Source organism: Nuphar pumila, chromosome 7 (genome assembly GCF_984573655.1).
Source record: "Nuphar pumila chromosome 7, dmNupPumi1.hap1.1, whole genome shotgun sequence".
NCBI classification, from domain to species: domain Eukaryota; kingdom Viridiplantae; phylum Streptophyta; class Magnoliopsida; order Nymphaeales; family Nymphaeaceae; genus Nuphar; species Nuphar pumila.
The window spans coordinates 15,722,066-15,741,066 of NC_143255.1; the positions used below are offsets into that span (position 1 = coordinate 15,722,066).

Here is a 19,001-nt window from a genome sequence, read left to right on the forward strand (position 1 = left end):
CCCGAACCCTCTCTTGTTCTCACCAAAATCGAAAATGAGGTTGAAAAAACTTTAGATGGCGATGAGCGCATCAAAGCTATTAATGACCATCAATCCAAAATTGAGGATTGAGAAAGTAACCATGCCAAAATTTTGGCATGGTTTATGAACAATGTAGACCTTAAAAATTGTGCTAATATTGCCAAATTTAGAAGGGCCAATGAGGCTAGGTTTTTCCTTAAGGGTATGTATACCCAAAAGGATCTTGCTCGACAATTTTTTTGTCAAGAAAAAATCCGTTTTACCAAACAAATGGATATGAGTGTCCGAGACTATTTTAGCTCTCTAACCCCTCTTTGGGATGAACTTGCTCTTCTTGAGCCTAAGTGGGTGGCTCCGGAAGATATTGAGTTAAGAAGGGAACAAATTGAAAAGGAGCACTTTTTTCAATTTCTTCATGGTCTTCGCCCGAAATTTGAACAAGTTAGGGTATCTCTTCTCCATAAAAGCAAAGCTCTACCTATTGAAGACGCCCTTGCCGAAATATGCCAAGAGGAAACTCGACTTGGCTTAAGTGTTAAGAGTGGTGAAGTTTTGGCCGTTACTAGGCCCGGATCAAATGTTAAAGCATATAGACCTCCTCACTTTAACAAAAATAGCAATGGGCCTAGAAAGGGAATAATATGCCATTATTGTAATGAACCGGGGCACATTAGACCGGTTTGTCTCAAACTTAAGGGAAAAGTAGCCGCTGTTGGAGAAAATTCTCCAAAGAAGGAAGAAGAAAGTGTCAAAGAGGGAGATATCAAAGAAACTCTTAATCATATCTCCGAAGTTCTCCAACATCTTCTCAAGACTTCTTCTTCAACTTCCGGAGCCGCCATCGCCTATTCTTCATCACCACCAGGTACGTGGATACTAGACTCTGGTGCTTCTTTTCATATGACATCTCATAAAAACTCTCTTTCAAATGTTTTTTCCGAACCCATATCCTCTTGTGTTTCAACGGCCGATGGAACATCATTGAAAATTGAAAGTATTGAAACACTTGATTTTAAAAACTTTTTCGTTCCTAAAGTAAGAATCGTTCCAAAAATTAATTTAAATCTTTTTTCCGTTTCTCAAATCACCGATCATGGATGCCAAGTCTCTTTCTCACCTAAAGATTGCACCGTGCAGGATCTCCAGTCAGGGAAGCTGATTGGGCAAGGCCATAGAAGAGGTGATCTCTATTTTATGGACTTTTTGACTCTTCCATCTAAGTCATCTTGCAATCTTGTAAAAGACAAAAGTATTGGAATTTGGCATGAGAGACTTGGCTATCCAAATTTTGTAAAAATGTCTCTTTTTCCGTTTTTGAACAATACTTGTAAAGACAATCACATGACTTGTAAAGATTGCATTTTTGGGAAATCTAAAGCTACTCCATTTCCTCAAAGAAGTTACTTTACCACTCGGCCATTTAAACTTGTTTATTCCGATGTGTGGGGACCTTCCCCTATTTTGTCTAAAGGAGGATTTTCGTATTATGTGGTCTTTATTGATGACTTCACTCGATTTACGTGGATTTACTTCCTAAGTCGCAAATCCGAAGTTTTCTCCTTCTTTAAAGAATTTCATCTAATGGTTAAAAATCAATTTTTGGGAAATCTATCTATTCTTAGGTCCGATTCAGGAGGCGAATATATGTCCAATGATTTTCAAAGCTATTTAAAAGAAAATGAAATTTGTCACCAACGCTCTTATCCCAACACTCTGCAACAAAATGGTCTTGCGGAAAGAAAGCATAGACACATAATAGAAACTACAAGAACGTTATTAATTTCAAAAAATATCCCAAAATCCTTTTGGGCTGAAGCGGTTCTAACCTCAACATATCTTATCAATACAACTCATTCATCTTCTTTGAAAATCTTTCTCCATTTGAAAAACTTTACAATATGTCTCCCGATTATAAAAGACTAAGAATTTTTTGATGTAAATGCTTTGTTCTAACTCACAAAAATGATAAACTTTCTCCTAGGGCTATTGAATGTATTTTTTTGGGATACGGTGAAAAACAAAAAGGTTATCGATGTTTTGACATGCTTAAGAACAAACTTTATATCTCAAAAGATGTCACATTCCTTGAAGAGGAAAATGGTTTTTCGCACCAACTAAATGAAAATATTGATTATTCCTTTCTATTTGACTTGTTGCCTCAAGAAAACATCAGAGATGATCATATTGATCCTAGTGAATCCCTTAGCGAAGATCATTTTGAACATCCAAATGATGATCAAAACTTAGAAGAAAATGTTTCAAGTCAAATACAAGTCTAATCTAGAAGAAATGAAAGGAATCCTCCTTGTGCCCTTGAAAAATTCTCTCAAAGTGAGTCAATCGAAGAGACCTCCCAAAGAAAATCAAATCGTATTTCCAAAGTACCAAATAGATTTGTTTCTTATGATTCTTTTTCCCCTAACTTTCGAGCATGCCTACTTGCTCTTCACTCCTTTTATGAACCATCTCATTACAATGATGCTAAACAATATGCTCATTGGAATGAAGCTATGGAACTAAAACTTAATGCTCTTAAAAGGGCGCAAACTTGGGAAATCATTGATCTTCTCATTGGCAAAAAACTCATTGGATGTAGATGGGTTTTTAAAGTAAAAACTAAGAGTGATGGTTCATTGGAAAGGTATAAGGCTAGGTTGGTAGCCAAAGGATATGCCCAAGAGTATAGGGTAGATTATGATGAAACTTTTGCCCTAGTTGCTCGAATGACTAGTGTTTGAGCGCTTATTGTTATAGCCTCGGTTAAAAAATGGTCAATCTTTCAACTTGATGTCAAAAATGTCTTTTTGAATGGTAATTTGAATGAAGAAGTTTATATGGAACCGCCTCCAGGTATGAATTTAAATGGAAAAATTTTGAAATTAAAAAAGGCCTTATATGGACTTAAACAAGCTCCTAAAGCTTGGTATGACATGTTTAGTAATGTATTAATCAATTTAGGTTTTACTTCTTGCTATGCTGACACTGCTCTTTTTGTTAAAAGGACAAGTGACTCCATTATTATGCTTCTGATGTATGTTGATGATATGATCATCACTGGGAATGACAAAAAGGAAGTAAATGATGTTAAGTCTATGTTAAAAGAAACTTTTGATATGTCTGATCTTGGATATTTGAGATATTTCTTAGGAATCGAAGTGGCTTATTCCGCGCGAGGATACATCTTATCTCAAATGAAATTAGCTGCAAAAATTTGTACCAAATCAGGAATATCTGATGAAAAGAAAGTTGAGACTCCCGAAGTTATCAATGCGAAATTGAGACTTGAAGATGGTGTTCTTCTTGAGGATCCAACCCCCTACCGACAATTAATCGGATCCCTCACCTATCTATCCATCACACGTCCAGATATAGCTCATGCGGTTCATGCAGCAAGCCAGTTTCAGCATGCACCTACTTCGATTCATATGGCGGCCGTAATGAGAATTGTGCGATATATCAAAAATACCATCTCCAAGGGGCTCTTCTTATCCTCTTCCTCAACTCTTGAATTGACTGCTTTTACTGATGCTGACTGGGGAGGAAATCCCAATGATCGTATCTCAATTACGGGACTTTGCATTTTTTTAGGTGAATCTCTCATTTCGTGGAGATGCAAGAAGCAGCAGAAGGTCTCACTATCATCTACTGAAGCTGAATATCGGGCTATGGCAATGACAACTATGGAAATCGTATGGCTCAGAAGTCTCCTTGGTGGCATGGGCGTTCCCATTTTCACTCCCACCAAGCTCTGTTGTGATAACAAAAGTGTGATATACATTGCCAGCAATCACACCTTTCATGAGCGGACCAAGCATATCGAAATGGATTGCCATTATGTTCGAGACGAATATCTCAAAGGGACCATCACATTATCATATGTCACTTCAGAATATCAACTGGCTGACTTCTTCACCAAGGCGCTCCCAACTCCACGATTCATGTTTCTTCTTGGCAAACTTTCGGTCTTCTCCCCGTAAAGTTTGAGGGGGCATGTTAAATTATGTATATATAAATATATATATATACATATACTTATATATATACATTCGTATATATATAAGTATATATGTATATATACATAATATATCTCTTTTTATTTTTTTGTACAAACCAAAAACCCGATAGGGGTGTTTTGGTAAATCCACATGTACCTTTTCTTTTTTTCTTTTTCCCCTTTTTCCTTTTTCTTTTTACTTTTTCAGTTTTTGTTTTAAAGGACCATAAGGGGCCCCACCTAGCTAGTCGTTGGGGCCCCAACAGTCATATTTATGACCGTTGGGGCTCCCAACGACTAGAAGGGAGCCCCCTTTATGGTCTTCCTTTAAGCTCTCCTCCTCTATATATAGAGGAGGCTCCCCCTTGTAAATGTATTGGGTTTTCACCCTTCTCTTACTTTTCTTCAATAATATCCAACTTATGACTTTAAGTCATTTTCTACTTTTGAGAGTTTTGTGTGTGCACATTTAGTGTTTGTGCTCTTGGTTCTAGTGGTCACTCTTAACGAGTGTTTTTTGCTCTATTGGTGCTTCCGCCTCTTTTCATTACAGTTTCCTCAATCAAAAAGTTAATCACCTCAAACTTCTTAATTTGGAAAAGACAAATCCTACCTCTTATAAGGAGCCAAGGTCTCTTAGGTCACCTAGATGGAACCACTCCAGTCCCGCTAGAATTTTTTACGAGAGAAGAGAAAGATGATAAAGGGGCGAGTTCAATTGTGTATGTCAAAAATGCAGAATATCTCACCTGGAAAAGGAAAGATCAATCAGTAGTTGCATACATCACTTCTATATTGTCTCAAGAGGTTCTTGTTGCAATCCCCGACAACTGTACAACCCTGCAACTTTGAGAGAAGTTGGTCCAGACGTATTCACAAGTTTCACAGGCGAATATGGTTTTTCTCAAGAGGGAATTTCAGCAGCTGAGAAAAGATTCCATGACCATCATGGAATATCTCAACAAGATGAAGGCTATCACAGATCAACTTGCAATCATAGGATGTGCAGTGAGTAACAGTGATATGGTGCAACAAACTCTCAGTGGATTGGGACCCGACTACAATATGATCGTCACTTCACTATTGTGTCTGCCTACTCTTCCTACTTTTGATGAGTTGCGAGCTAAATTGATTCAGTATGAAATGACTTTGAAGGGATTTTCTGAAGAAACACATGCTCATGTAAATTCCCAAGAAGTTTTTGCCACAGAAGTGACTTATGGTCAAGGATGAGGGCGAGGGGGACAAGGGCGAAATGGACACGGAGGACGTAGATTGCTTCCCACTCTAAATATCTTGACTCACACTCAGGGACAAAGGCCATTCCCCACTTGCTTCCTTTGTAAGCAAAAGGGGGCATATCAAGGCAAATTGTTGGCACAACCCTGAAAATAAAGGAAAGACTCCCAAGACAGAACAAAAAAGAAAGCCCACTAATATCAAAGACAATGGAGAGATTAGAGATCTGTTAATATATGCCCTGTCAGAATTGAAATTAAAGCAGAATGATCAAGGCACATGGTTCATTGATTCAGGGGCAGCAACTCACGTGACTGGTGATGCAGGTAAACTTTCTAAACATATCCCTTATTTTGGCAAAAGTAAAATTGTTACTGGAGACGGATCCTATCATCATGTTTCTCATGTTGGAAAATTTGTCATTCCCATGTGATATTCTACTCTTGAACTTACTTATGTCCTTCATGCTCCAAATATCAAGAAAAATATTGTCTCTGTTTCTAAGCTTGTTAATGATAATCATGCTTCAGTCGAATTCACTCCCTTCTCTGTGTAGGTCAAGGACCTTCGCACGAGGAAAACATTCGTTGAAGGAAAGAGACAAGACAATATGTATGTCTTTGAAGAAGCTCCATGTCATCCCGTCCACCCTATTCATCTGGATTCGAAGCCTTCATTAGAGTCATGTTCATTATCTTCAGGAAATGTTTTAGTATTTCTGAACGTAATAAGCCTTCCTTATGGCATGGTCGATTAGGACATTATGGTAGTCATTTTATTGAAAAACTTGTTTCTAATCATCTCATTCCAAAAGAAAGTTTCAATGTGGATGAGAAAAGTCAGAAGTGTTCCAGTTGTCTTTTATGCAAAAGTCATGTATTGTCTTTCTATTCTATTAATAAGAGAGCTTCAAAGCCTTTTGAGGTAATATGTTCTGATGTATGGGGACCTGCCTCAGCTACCTCTGGATCTGGGAGCAGATACTACCTAATCTTTATTGATAGCTACTCTCGATACAACTGGATATATTTCATAAAAAATAAGTCAGAAAGTTTTCCTTTTGTACCAAAACTTTCTTTCCTTAGTTAAAAATCAATTCTCCGAGTCCATCCAATTCTTCCAATGTGACAGAGGTGGAGAGTTCTAATCTAGTGACTTTATTTCTTTTCTTCAAAATAATGGGATAGGAAGAAGGGTGTCTTGCCTACACACCCCTCAATAAAATGAAATTGCTGAGCGAAAACACAGGCACATCATTGAAAATGCCATGAGTATGCTCTATGATAGCAATCTTTCCATTAATCTGTGGACAAAATCTTTTCATTTTGCCGTACATATGATAAATTGATTGCCTATGGTTGTTCTAGAAAACAAGTCTGCCTATTATTGTCTTTTTGGAGCTCATCATAGTTATCATGATTTGCGTGCTTTCAGATGTGTTTGTTATGTGCATATTGATCGGTCCCTAAGAAACAAGTTTCAGGATAAGGCTCAAAAGTGTAGATTTGTAGGATATGCCGAAGACTACAAAGGATATAGATGTTATGATCTCGTCAACCGACGTATAAGAATCTCAAGAAATGTCATTTTTGATAAACACAATTTTGATCACAAAACTGGCACAACGGATATGCCCTCTACCACCACCGAAGTTTATCATCCTTGGCTGAATTCAAAACTTTTTGCTAGTTCCAATGAAGTTTGCTCTCCAGATTGTGGACAACAGGAAGAAGAAATGTCTGAGACTATTGGCACATCGAGATTACAGGATGGGGAAGAAATTTCATCTTTACCGAGCAGATACAAGGGCATTTGCTATTCTAGACAGAGAACGATAGCGCCAAATCTTTCAAATGACACCTCAGTAGCTGCACCTACTTCCTCTCATACTCTTGAGGTCAGAAGATCCAATCGCATGCGACATCCTATTGATAGGTGGGTCAGCTATAACAGTTTCTCCTTGGACTTTCAGCTCTTCTTAACTGCTTTGAATAAGGAAGATGAACCTATCATGTACTATCAAGCAACTACTTCTACCAAATGGGTAGAAGCCATGAATGATGAAATGCAAGCCTTACATGAATGTGGAACCTGGGAAATCGTCTTCAGACGACCTGACAAAAATGTTGTTGGATGTAAATGGGTCTACAAAATAAAGTATAAAGCAGATGGAACCATTGAATGATATAAGGCGAAACTGGTTGCAAAAGGATTCACTCAAGAAACAGGACAAGACTATGATGAGACTTTCAGACCAGTGGTGAGAATAGGAACAATTCGAGTTGTTCTTTCACTGGCCGTTGGATGGAAGCTGAGTCAGCTTGATGTTAAGAATGCCTTCTTACATGGGGATTTGAAGGAGGAAGTCTACATGGAACAACCCCCTGGATATCAAGAGCAAAATTGTAAAACACGTGTGTGCAGGCTAAAAAGAGCTATCTATGGCCTAAAACAAGCATCTCGCACTTGGTTTGACAGCTTTTCCCTTGAGATTTAGAAGCATGGATTCTCACGCTCCTTACTGGATCACTCATTTATTTTTAGAAGTCAGAATGTGATCACTCTATTGTTAATTTATGTTGATGATATAGTTATCACAGGAAACTCTGAGGATAACATCAAAGAAGTAAAAGACTTATTAGGACAGAGGTTCAAAATAAAAGATCTCGGAGTCTTGCGCTATTTTCTTGGCGTAGAAGTCAATAGCCAGGCTCATGCCTTGACTCTCACTCAGCACAAGTATACGATAGATGTTCTCATCAAGGCAGGTAGGTATGAAAGATTGCAAACCTTTAGCAACTCCTAGTGTGCTCCACCAAAAATTAAGTACTCATGATGGAGACCTGTATGAGGATCCCACCAGATCCCGCAGTCTAATAGGAATGTTGCAGTATCTCACATTTACTCGACTTGATATTGTTTATTCAGTCAATCAAGTGTCTCAATTTATGCATGCACCACGTACTGGACATATGGAGACAGTTAAGAGGATACTCAGATATCTGAAAGGGACCATTGAAGATGACTTGGTATATTCTCCAGAGTTGTCTGGTAAGAATGTGCGTGAACTTACTGTATATTGTGATGCAGACTGGGCAGAAGATCCTGATGAGCGAAGGTCTACGTCGGGATATTGTGTTTTTATTGGGATAAACCTAGTCTCTTGGAGTAGTAGAAAACAAAAGGTTGTTGCTAGATCAAGCACTGAAGCTGAGTATAGATCCATGGCTACCGCTACTGCTGAAGTCACATGGGTCAGGCATTTGCTAACTGAAGTGGGAGAAACGATCTCTCTGTCAACCTTGTTGTGTGACAATCAAAGTGCTCTCAATATGTCATTCAATCCAGTACACCACAGTCGCGCTAAGCATATTGAGATCGACCAACATTTTGTGAGACAAAAGGTTGAAGAAAAAGAGATTGAGCTTGAATTTGTTAACACCGAAAGACAAGTTGCAGACATTTTTACCAAGGGCTTGACAAAAGATCATTTTTGGATGCTTAAAGGCAAGTTGTCCATGGTTCAGAACCATGATCAACTTGAGAGGGGGTGAAAAAAGTGTGTGTGTGTTTCGAGTCTGGATCTTATACCAGACCTGAGTCCATTCATGTATAGCTTTGTATTTTTTCTTTTATTCCAGGTCTGGATATTATACCAGACCCGAACCCACAATGTACACTCAAATATTAATAGAGTTCTTAGGTCACAACTTCATTATTGAAATCGTGACAGCCACAACCTCCTCCTCTTCTATTCCTTTCCATTTCTCTCAACGCAGGCTGAAGAGGAGATTCTAAGACATACCTTATAAAGAAAGGAGCATACTAGTCATTTTAAACTTTCAAGTCTTGTAAGACTGACACTGTTATGTTTGTTAAGCACTCTGATGCAGGTGTTGTTATTTTTCTTCTCTACGTTGATGATATGATCATTACTGAAGAAAAAAAACATGAAGTTAATTATATAAAACATGTTTTGAAACAAAGTTTTAAAATGATTGATCTAGGGTTCCTTAGATATTTTCTAAGGATTGAGGTAGCATATTTTGCTCGTGGTTATTTTCTAACTCGATCCAAGTTTACCATTGAGATTATTGATGAGTTTAACATTTTAGATGAAAAGAGGATGGATATTCATGAAGTTATCAACGCAAAAATGAAAATCAATGATGGGACACCCCTTGAAGACCCCACTCCATATCGACCGATGATTGGGGCCCTTACCTATTAAACGATCACCTACAGCAAGTCATTTTCAACATTCTCCTACAACTGTGCACATCATTAGATATTTACATAATTTCGTCTGTAAAGGAATTTTTGTCTTCCACTTTCCCACTTGAATTAATTGCATATAATGATTCTAACTAACGAGGAGACCTTAATGATAGACATTGAGCTGATATATATATATATATATATATATATATATATATATATATATAAAGTTCGTAACCTTATATGACCTTTCTTGTAAACCTTTTGTTTTTGGAATGTAATGATATTTTATTTTAAGTTTTGATTAGTGGCATTTGTGATAAATTGATAATTAGATTTAGCAGTGAAGACTCAAGACTCAGTGTGGTGGTTTTGTGAGATTGCCAACGATTTTGGGCAGCGTAATGTGTTGAGATGCATATTTTGTCATGCATTGATTAACGGAGGTGCACATCGCATGAAACAACACATTGTTCAAGAAGGTGGCGAGCCAATCCTAACCCAGCCTTGACCCAACCAGTTGACATCCCTACCCAAGGTTGCCAGACTAGGAGTCCGAAGCGGGAAACGATACGAAAAGCAGAAGTGAGAAGCGATGCATTTTAAAATGTATAGGAAGCATGATGCGAGGAATAAAAAAAGCAATATAAGAATAGAGTGAGAATCAAAATTGAACACAAAAAGTAAAATAAAAGTAAATATTCTTAAATTTCATGATTTTTTACTGTAAAATTTTAATTTTTAACAAAATCTAAAAATGATGATTGACAATTTAGAGAAAGCGCATGAAAGTGAGTGAGAAGCATGAGAGGAAGCACATAAAAAACATGAAAGGTAGAGTGAGAAAACATATAAAAAGATTAGATGAAGCGTGTGAAAAGCATAGGAGAAGCATGGGAGAATCTAGATTCCTATCAAGTTTCAGAAGTGAGGAGTATCATGCTTCCGAAGCGAGTTTCCGGGAAGCAGGCTTCCCACTTATCTAAGAAGCTTCCGGTAACTCTGGCCCTACCTATGAATAGCAAGAAACCAAAGAACTTCCCTACTAAATATTGGGATGTTCTACAGACTAGCTTAGCATGTCTCAACCTTTGAACCCATGTATGACAGATACTTGTATCAATGTCCAAGTGGCATAAACAATCAGTGACAAGTAGAGAAAGCAAATGATAGTATTAAAGCTACGAAATTACAGTGACCACTATCAACATGCAACTCAAGATCTCACAGAACAATAAATATCAGTGTTTCATCAACCAAAGAGAGAAAAGGCAATCTAGACATACGTTTGTAAAGGAATCACATGCTTAGAAGCAAAAGTGCAACTTCAGGAGTTACTACATGCCCACATGGTGCTTACTTAAAGTTCCAGTAGATTGGCCCATCAATTTGAGGTATTCCAGCACTGTTTGTCCGTTGATAATCTGAGCTCCAATTTTCTTTGAATGTGTGCAAACTCAACCCGGTGATTATTTCTGGATAAAGGCACCAAGAAAAACTTTCATGAAGATGATTTAGGAAAGTATGCAAGGTAAAAGTTGAAAACTAAGAAAAGGATGAAAATAACAGTGAAAGACCCACCTGGTGCACCATGCTTTGGAGCTGAAAAAATTCCAATAAAAATGCAGAACAACGAGAATAGAACAGGGATGAGAAAGGCAGGAGCAACCCGATTGATGATTTTCACGCCCCCAAATACAATAAAACAAAGGAGGATGGTCACAATGACTCCATAGAGTTGGAGATCATGTAAACTTGGACTGTGAACAATTTCTGTTGCATTTTTTCCAGCTGTAGCATTTATACTTGTTACACTCTCTGCGTTCAAAACACCAGAAACAAGAAGGCAAGTTTTCATAAACTAATCATAATGCATTTAAAGATTGGGCAGGTCAAATCAGAACTGCTGAATAGGAGCAAGCTACAGAAAATAAGTTTTATAGGTAGACACGAAGCACAATGCAATCAAGGTAATCAAACACATGTAACTCAGGAAGAATGAGTTACAAAAGAAGTATGCTGTAGCATTTATACTTGTTACACTCTCTGCGTTCAAAACACCAGAAACAAGAAGGCAAGTTTTCGTAAACTAATCATAATGCATTTAAAGATTGGGCAGGTCAAATCAGAACTGCTGAATAGGAGCAAGCTACAGAAAATTTGTTTTATAGGTAGACACGAAGCACAATGCAAATCAAGGTAATCAAACACATGTAACTCAGGAAGAATGAGTTACAAAAGAAGTATGCTTTCTGAGGAATACACAAAAAAGAACAGAGAAAGCAATACAGATGTATTCGATATTAAAAAATTTATGCAAATACAGCATCATAGTTTGCAATAAACTAAAGGATTACCTTTAAAGATTCCAGCAGCAGGCACTGCATCTAGAAATGTCTCAACAGCCCCCAATACATATCTATATCCGAAGAGAGAGAGAGTCAGTATAAAGTAATAAACAACTCTTTCATACGGAAAAAATTTGGAGCAATGCTTGCTGACGTTTTAGAGTAGCAAAATCTTAGTTTTTTAATGCTTTGTTAGTGAATTAGATGACTTATTGCATTTCAAAATTAAGATTGCCGTGAATCGAGATCATTAAAATGAGGAAACTGCAAGACATGTATACAAGTAGAAATTAACATACCAATTAACAGAACGGCAACAAACTACAGTCTTCATGTAAATTTGAACACATACAAGGTTTTTCTGTATACAAGCATGAAATTCTAAATATCATAAAGAGATGGTTGGAGAATGATTGTGTTGCAAGTCTAGGATCACAATCTGACCTGATACTCGATAGGCAATGATGATATTTGGATTCAGTTTAGATGGAGCTGATCAGGCTAGGATCACAATATGACCTGATGCTCAAGAGGCAATGATGATATTTGGATTCAGTTTAGTTGGAGCTGATCCGTATGTGCTTTTAAAATATTAAAAACATAGATGCAAGCTGGTCTAGATTGAGTGAGAATGCAGTGACAATTGGAAGGAAAATGAAGGATTCTTTGGTATAGTTAGTGGATTGGTAGATGGATTAAGGATCTAGTTGAGATGAATGGATCAATGTGAATCTCTAGCATCTAGGCAAGCTAAACACTAGAGCCCAATCCTTAGCCAACTAGAATTCTCTGGATAACTAGGGCCTATCCTTCACTAGAAAACTAGAGAAAGGCCTAAGAGATTCAAAAGAGCTCTCCAAGAGAATCCTATTCCAAAAAATGCAAAATTGTAATCATTTTACATATTTATAGATCCATCTAGGTCTCTCACCTCTTTAGCTTCCTCTAGAAGTCTTTATGGCTATATCACATGGACACTTCACTTAGCATGTGTATCCCGTACACGATACAACAATTGGACACTTCACAGATACGACATGATACTTCATGGGCACAGTCCAACCATTTTCACACAGTCAACATTGTGTCATTAACTTTATCTATTTTATTTTATGATCTTATTTACTTATTTCATATTCACTTGAATTCTGTTTCTTTTAAAATTTGTTATCAATTACATTACATTTCAATTTCAAATTACTTGCATTATTTGATATTCGTAATTATTGCGATTTAGAATTGTTGTTTTATACATACACATACATACATCTATGTGTGTGTACGTGATATACCCAAATTACCCTCCATATGGACTATGGACCTTAGTACAAACAAAGAGACCCAAACCCAATACAAGTGGACCAATCTAAATGGATCTAAATGCAGCTCGATCACAAGTCTTGTAGGTATTCAGCCTAAGATTGAGATCAGATGGGGTGCTATCAGCAGTAATCTTTACATGTTCAGAATCTGATCATATAATGACTGGTCCAATCCAAATCTGATCCAGTTAAAATCTCATGATCCAAACAATTCTTTGGTCCAACATATTGAATGACAGTAAGAACTGGAAATGGCAATTTTCAACGGCCAGGATTAGGGGAGATACAGAACATCCATAACACAAAATATATGATCTTCTGAAAGATATATTTTTGAAGACAACTATATGATAGCAAAATAAGGGAATAGATAAATTGAAGGATTGAAGAATCTTCGCAGAACAGAAAACAAATAACAAAAAATTACAAATGTAGATAATTTGCCACAAAAATGTGCAACTAATAAGTGCATGATGACAAGCTTACCAACAATTTCATAGAAACTTATCATACCATCTAAATAAATGCCATGTAACTTGTGTTATATACGTGTTCATTTCTAAGTTACAAGGATTTTTCAAACAGGCTGGACCAACTCCAAATAGTCAACACAACATGTTGCACCCCACAGTATCTTCAATGTCTGTCAATGATATCCTATGTCAGTTCAATCAATGTTATGCCTACCAAATATCTAAATCTGGATGACGATGTTCTACTGTCTAAGATGCATAAAATTACCAATGGAGGAAAGTAACTATTCACTTGTAAAGTGCAACCTTGATGAGTTAGTAGAAACTTTACTCCAGTCGTATAACAATCACTATTGCATCTCTTTTGCTGTTACCAGCATGGTTGGCATTCTCGGGACTCAGTACCAGATCGGCCACAAAACAACTCAGTGACTTGGGTGAGTCAAGAAAATTTATTTAATTTATTAAAAATAAATAATAAGTATATAATTTATGATACAAAAATAAAAAAAATAACATATTAGGTGTGATTTATTATATATAGTAATAAACATAACTTAAAAAATTATATATATATATATATCAAAAATATTTTTAAAATATTAAAAAATGGCATTTTTGCTATTTGAAATTGAAAAATAGCTAAGACTCGGCCGAGTCAAAATGTGACTTGGCCAAGTTTGGTCCTAACCGAGTTATACTACTTTTTAAACTCGGTTAGGTCCCGATCCGAAACAACTCGGACGAGTCAAGAGTTGACTCATCGAGTTTGCCAACTAAGGTTACCAGTGAACCATTTTCGGTAATTTACAGACAGCAAGAACATGAAAAACCAACAAAAGTACATTCTAAAAAAACTCATGGTTCAGGGAGCAGGAAAACAATGAAATTGAATTGGTTAGCATGTCTAGCAAATTCTTACTTCACAATGTCATTAACAGGATGCAGATATACAATTCTTATGTGGACGCAATAACTGAATAACATTAAATTGATATGTCAATCATTTCTGAGTATTAAAATTCTGAGAAGTGCCCCCTAATGGTGCTTGTAGAATAGTTTTAGAGAAGCTTACAGAGCACCAGCAACAGCATTCCCGAGGAAGAAACATAAGCCAATGCTAACACCAACCTCTGGGCCAAGAGCCCGGCCAATGAGATAATATGGCCCACCACCCTACAATTGTATAGGGAAGTGCATAAGAGGATAGAAACTGAATGAAGCAAGCATAAAGCATAGAAACCACAAAAGTAACAGAATAAGAAAAGCAGATCCCACAGCTGCACACCATATTAACACAGGAAATACATATCACCATATTAACACATGCAAGATACATGTATAAACAGGCATACACATTGATACATACATATATGCATCTGATTATATATGTGTCTATGTAGTTACATATGTGTGCAGGTGTACATGTGCATAAGCACATGCAGACATACAGCATATACATTTAAAAAAAACATAGATATTTTTTAACAAAATTTCATTTATCGAATTCGGGTTGTTGATACAAATGGCCATCTGGTGACCCAATCATCACCCAGATCCAATCCTGATATGGGATATTATTGATCAAGTGGATTAGGAAGGACATGAATTCAACATGTCAGAACCCTCTTTGAGTGTCCCATGGTCACCTTTAATATCCTAGTATGGCCTGGGTGAATCAAGAGACACATTTTATCTATAGCCATATCTCAAAGTATCACACTACACTCTTCACATCTAAGAGTTTTAAGCACATGCCTAATATCTCCCCTTCTGGGTAATTTAGAATACACGAACTGAAAGGCAGGCGACTACAGGGAAATAATGACTGCTGAATATTGTTCTTTGGGTCAATTAATCAAAAGAACTGCCACAAAGGGCACAAGAAATATGACCACACATGTTGCACTGCTGCGCAACTCATGTTGCACAACTTTTCTTAAAGGATTTGCAAGATAAGGATTACAAAGAAAGAAATAAATGGGACATAGGAGGTGAACCAGAGGCGCATGTCCTAATAAGTTAGACAATTTACAGATGAATAAATTTTGGGAGCCAAGTAAACACAAAGATACTAGTTCGGCCAGGCCAAAGAGGAAAGAAACGAAAAAAGAAAAAGAAGATTTTGCAGAACCTTAATTAAGATGACTTCAAGACTGCAAGTTTTTTGTTCAAACCATCTCATGCGCTGTTCTGACCTGCTCACCATCTGCACTTCAACCACTCTCTCCAGTTTTTCAGACATGATACCTAATCCACTTGCCTAAGATGAGATATTTTATAAACTAATCTAATATCCAACTTATGAGTTATATGGTCAAGAGGCAGCTAGCAGAAGGTTCAACCACTTCATAACACCAAAAAGATGAGAAACCATTTACCACTGCTCAGTTGACAAAATAACAGATTGTAAGCAACCCCAAACCTGCAATTCATGCAAAGTTTGGTTTACTTGACCTTGATCCCCGGAAATGCAGAAAATCTCACTCTAGAATTTGGTCCTATGCCCAAAATAGGTCCATAGGGGTCCAATCATCCCTCTCTTGCCTGTATCTACAAGCCAAGAACTGAAAATGAGGAACTTAAATCATTTTCAATGCATGAAAATATTAGGATTCATATAATAGCTTTGTAATACAATGCCTCCTTGCAAACTCACAACACTTTTGTAGGTTACCCATTGTTAGTTATTCTTCCTCTTACCATCATCAATCAAGCAAAAAACTTTGCTGTAGGACCCATCTCTGAATAGCCTTAAATAAAGAATTGTTAATCAACAGATCAAGAATCGGGCCATGTAGCACCCATTTTGCATGGACAGCCACCATATAGCTCCCTTGGGCACATGATCATCATGTAGATCATATAAGCTCCAACTACATCACAAATTCCGCCTCTGAAAGCTCTATTCACTAGCCCATAATCTTATCAATTCTTTTCTTTTTTCTTGACAAGTAAACCATTTATTAAGAATCAAATTTAATGGCAAGGCATCACCAAAAAAAAAAGTTATAAATATGTCAGACTATGGATCATGAGAGTTCAAAATAAAACCTGCCAAGGAGAAAAGAGATGGGTAACTACTTCCAATTATATCCTCTTCAAATCAAGTCCGAGAGAAAAATTGATCTTATATGTAGAATAAACAAAGTGCATCATAGTAAGATGTATGTGACTTCCATAGACCAGATGCCTCTTCTGTCATGAAAAGCAAAAAGTCCAAGTACTTGTTTTTCATCAAGGGGGCCCATTGTCTGTACCATTCTTTCACTAGTCAGCACCATCACATGCCGGTCTATTTATAGGCAGTGATGCATACTAAACTTGTGCAGCATGTTATAAGAAAACTTATGTTGAGATAATCTCATTTGATCGCTAGTTCTGCCCACTTTTATTCTCAAAAAGACTCTTAACTGACCAAGATGTTTCATTTTTAAACCTTTCATGCAAAAATTACTTTATTTCTTGAATCATCATAATCGAACTTCATGTCACAATAATATAAAAAAAATACAAAAGGATAATCATAATGACTTTAAGACCTTGATACAAGAACGAAGAGTTATCTACTAGAACTTTCACAGTCACACCCTTTAATAGCATTGCAAAAGCTCAAACCACATCCTAGATGCTTGCTTGAGCCCAAAAATGTATGGATTAAGCTTGCAAACTTTGGGATGTGTATGAAAGAATCCCATGAGTTGCTCCATCTATGCTTGTTTCCTTATGGGATTCTTTCATACACATCCCAAAATTTTCAAGCTTAATCCATCCATTTATGAACTCAAGCAAGCATCTAGGATGTGGTTTGAGCTTTTGTAATGCTATTAAAGAGTGACTTTAAAGTTCTAGTAGATAACTCTCTTCATTCTTGTAAAATTGCATTTTTACATCTAATTGAAATAGAGGTCAGTTGTACGATAAAGCAAGTGACAAATAAGTGAAAATTTATTCTAACGCTTACAATCTTGCCCAGCAAACTGAAAGTTTTTTTCATAATCCAACCCATATTGCTGATTATAACCCTTTGCAACCAAATCGTGTTTCAAATATCTAAGAACTAACATATCAAAAGAGACAGTTACAAGATGAGTGAGACTGTAGTCAAAAGCACCGACTAGTATGCCTAGTCGACCTAGGCGTAAGTAAAACACCTAGGCTTTGCAATTCATAGGTGGGTACCTTAAAAGGTACCAATTTTGCCGAGTAGGGCGCCTAGTTGGTGACTAAGCTGCCCTTGCCTAGGCACGCAGTTTAGTAATTTTTATTATTATGAATGTATTCTATTATTTTTTGTATATATATAATTATATATAGGTGTGTGTATCTTTATAATTTGTTCTGTGAAATGATGAAAACATGCTTAGCTAATTTTATATATATATATATATATATATATATATATATATATATGTTAGTGTTACTTTGCTTTTGGAATTTTTTCTGTGAAACACTGAAAGCATGCACAGTTAATTTTAATTGATTGTGCTTTTTTTATATATGTGTGTTACCTCACCGAGGACATGGCATTGGATAGAAATGATTGGAGAAGAAGGATTCATGTGGAAGACCCATAATGATTTTCTTTTTTGGTTCATATCGCCGACCCCAATAATATGTTTTGGGATGAAGGCGTAGTTGTTTGTTTCTAATGATTTTTTATAAAAGCCTGAAAGATGTTATTTATATATGTATGTGTTATTGTGCTTCTGTGAAAGGCTGAAAGTAAGATGTGAAAGGCTAAAAGCATATCTTGTTAATTATACTGAATATGTTATGAACAATTGAATATATATATATATATGTGTGTGTGTGTGTGTGTACAATCGTATATATGTATATTTTGTGAAAACATGTGTAATTTTGTACTTGTGTGATGAAAACATATTATTACTAAAAGAATAAAAGATATTTTTATGTATATTTTGTATATTTTTTTATTTTTTAATTGGGGTACTGACTACTCATGCCTAGTCTTCGACCAGCCTTTTTAGGGGTCTACCGACTAAGCACCGTCTAGCGCTTTTGTCTACATAGGAATGAGACAATGGGAGGAACCATCTCTGGTGACTATGGCTCTTTTGCCAATAAAAGGGACAAGGGAAGAAAACATACCAGGATCTACAAAAATATGGCTGGCAGCATCACAGCCAACTGCCCAAGCGATCACAGATGACCATGGAATCAAAAGAAAAGATGGTTGTTTCAATGCTAGCATCTTCATGATTATGCTCTCTCTCCTTGTGCTAAAGAATGGTGATAAACTACAAGTTGATTAGGGGAATCATGCTTGATACAATCATAGCATTGCTTGGCACTGTGTCCCTTTTGGCAACAAATTTGGCACACCACATTGCATAATTCAAAGAATTTTCATATCCTATAC

The 19,001-nt window shown here is 36.6% G+C and overlaps 1 protein-coding gene across 4 annotated transcripts in view; it reads right to left on the reverse strand.

Annotated features, from left to right (window-relative positions):
- LOC149831267 (cation-chloride cotransporter 1-like) overlaps nucleotides 1-19,001 on the reverse strand; it is a 74,182-nt gene that overhangs the window by 15,124 nt on the left and 40,057 nt on the right. For all 4 annotated transcript variants that reach the window (XM_090013779.1, XM_090013776.1, XM_090013777.1 and 1 more), the window contains 4 exons: nucleotides 14,691-14,791; nucleotides 11,830-11,891; nucleotides 11,054-11,290; nucleotides 10,833-10,947 (listed from right to left, as the gene is read on the reverse strand). In XM_090013779.1, the coding sequence (XP_089869905.1) occupies nucleotides 10,833-10,947; nucleotides 11,054-11,290; nucleotides 11,830-11,891; nucleotides 14,691-14,791 (515 nt within the window). The remainder of the gene's footprint in view (nucleotides 1-10,832; nucleotides 10,948-11,053; nucleotides 11,291-11,829; nucleotides 11,892-14,690; nucleotides 14,792-19,001) is intronic.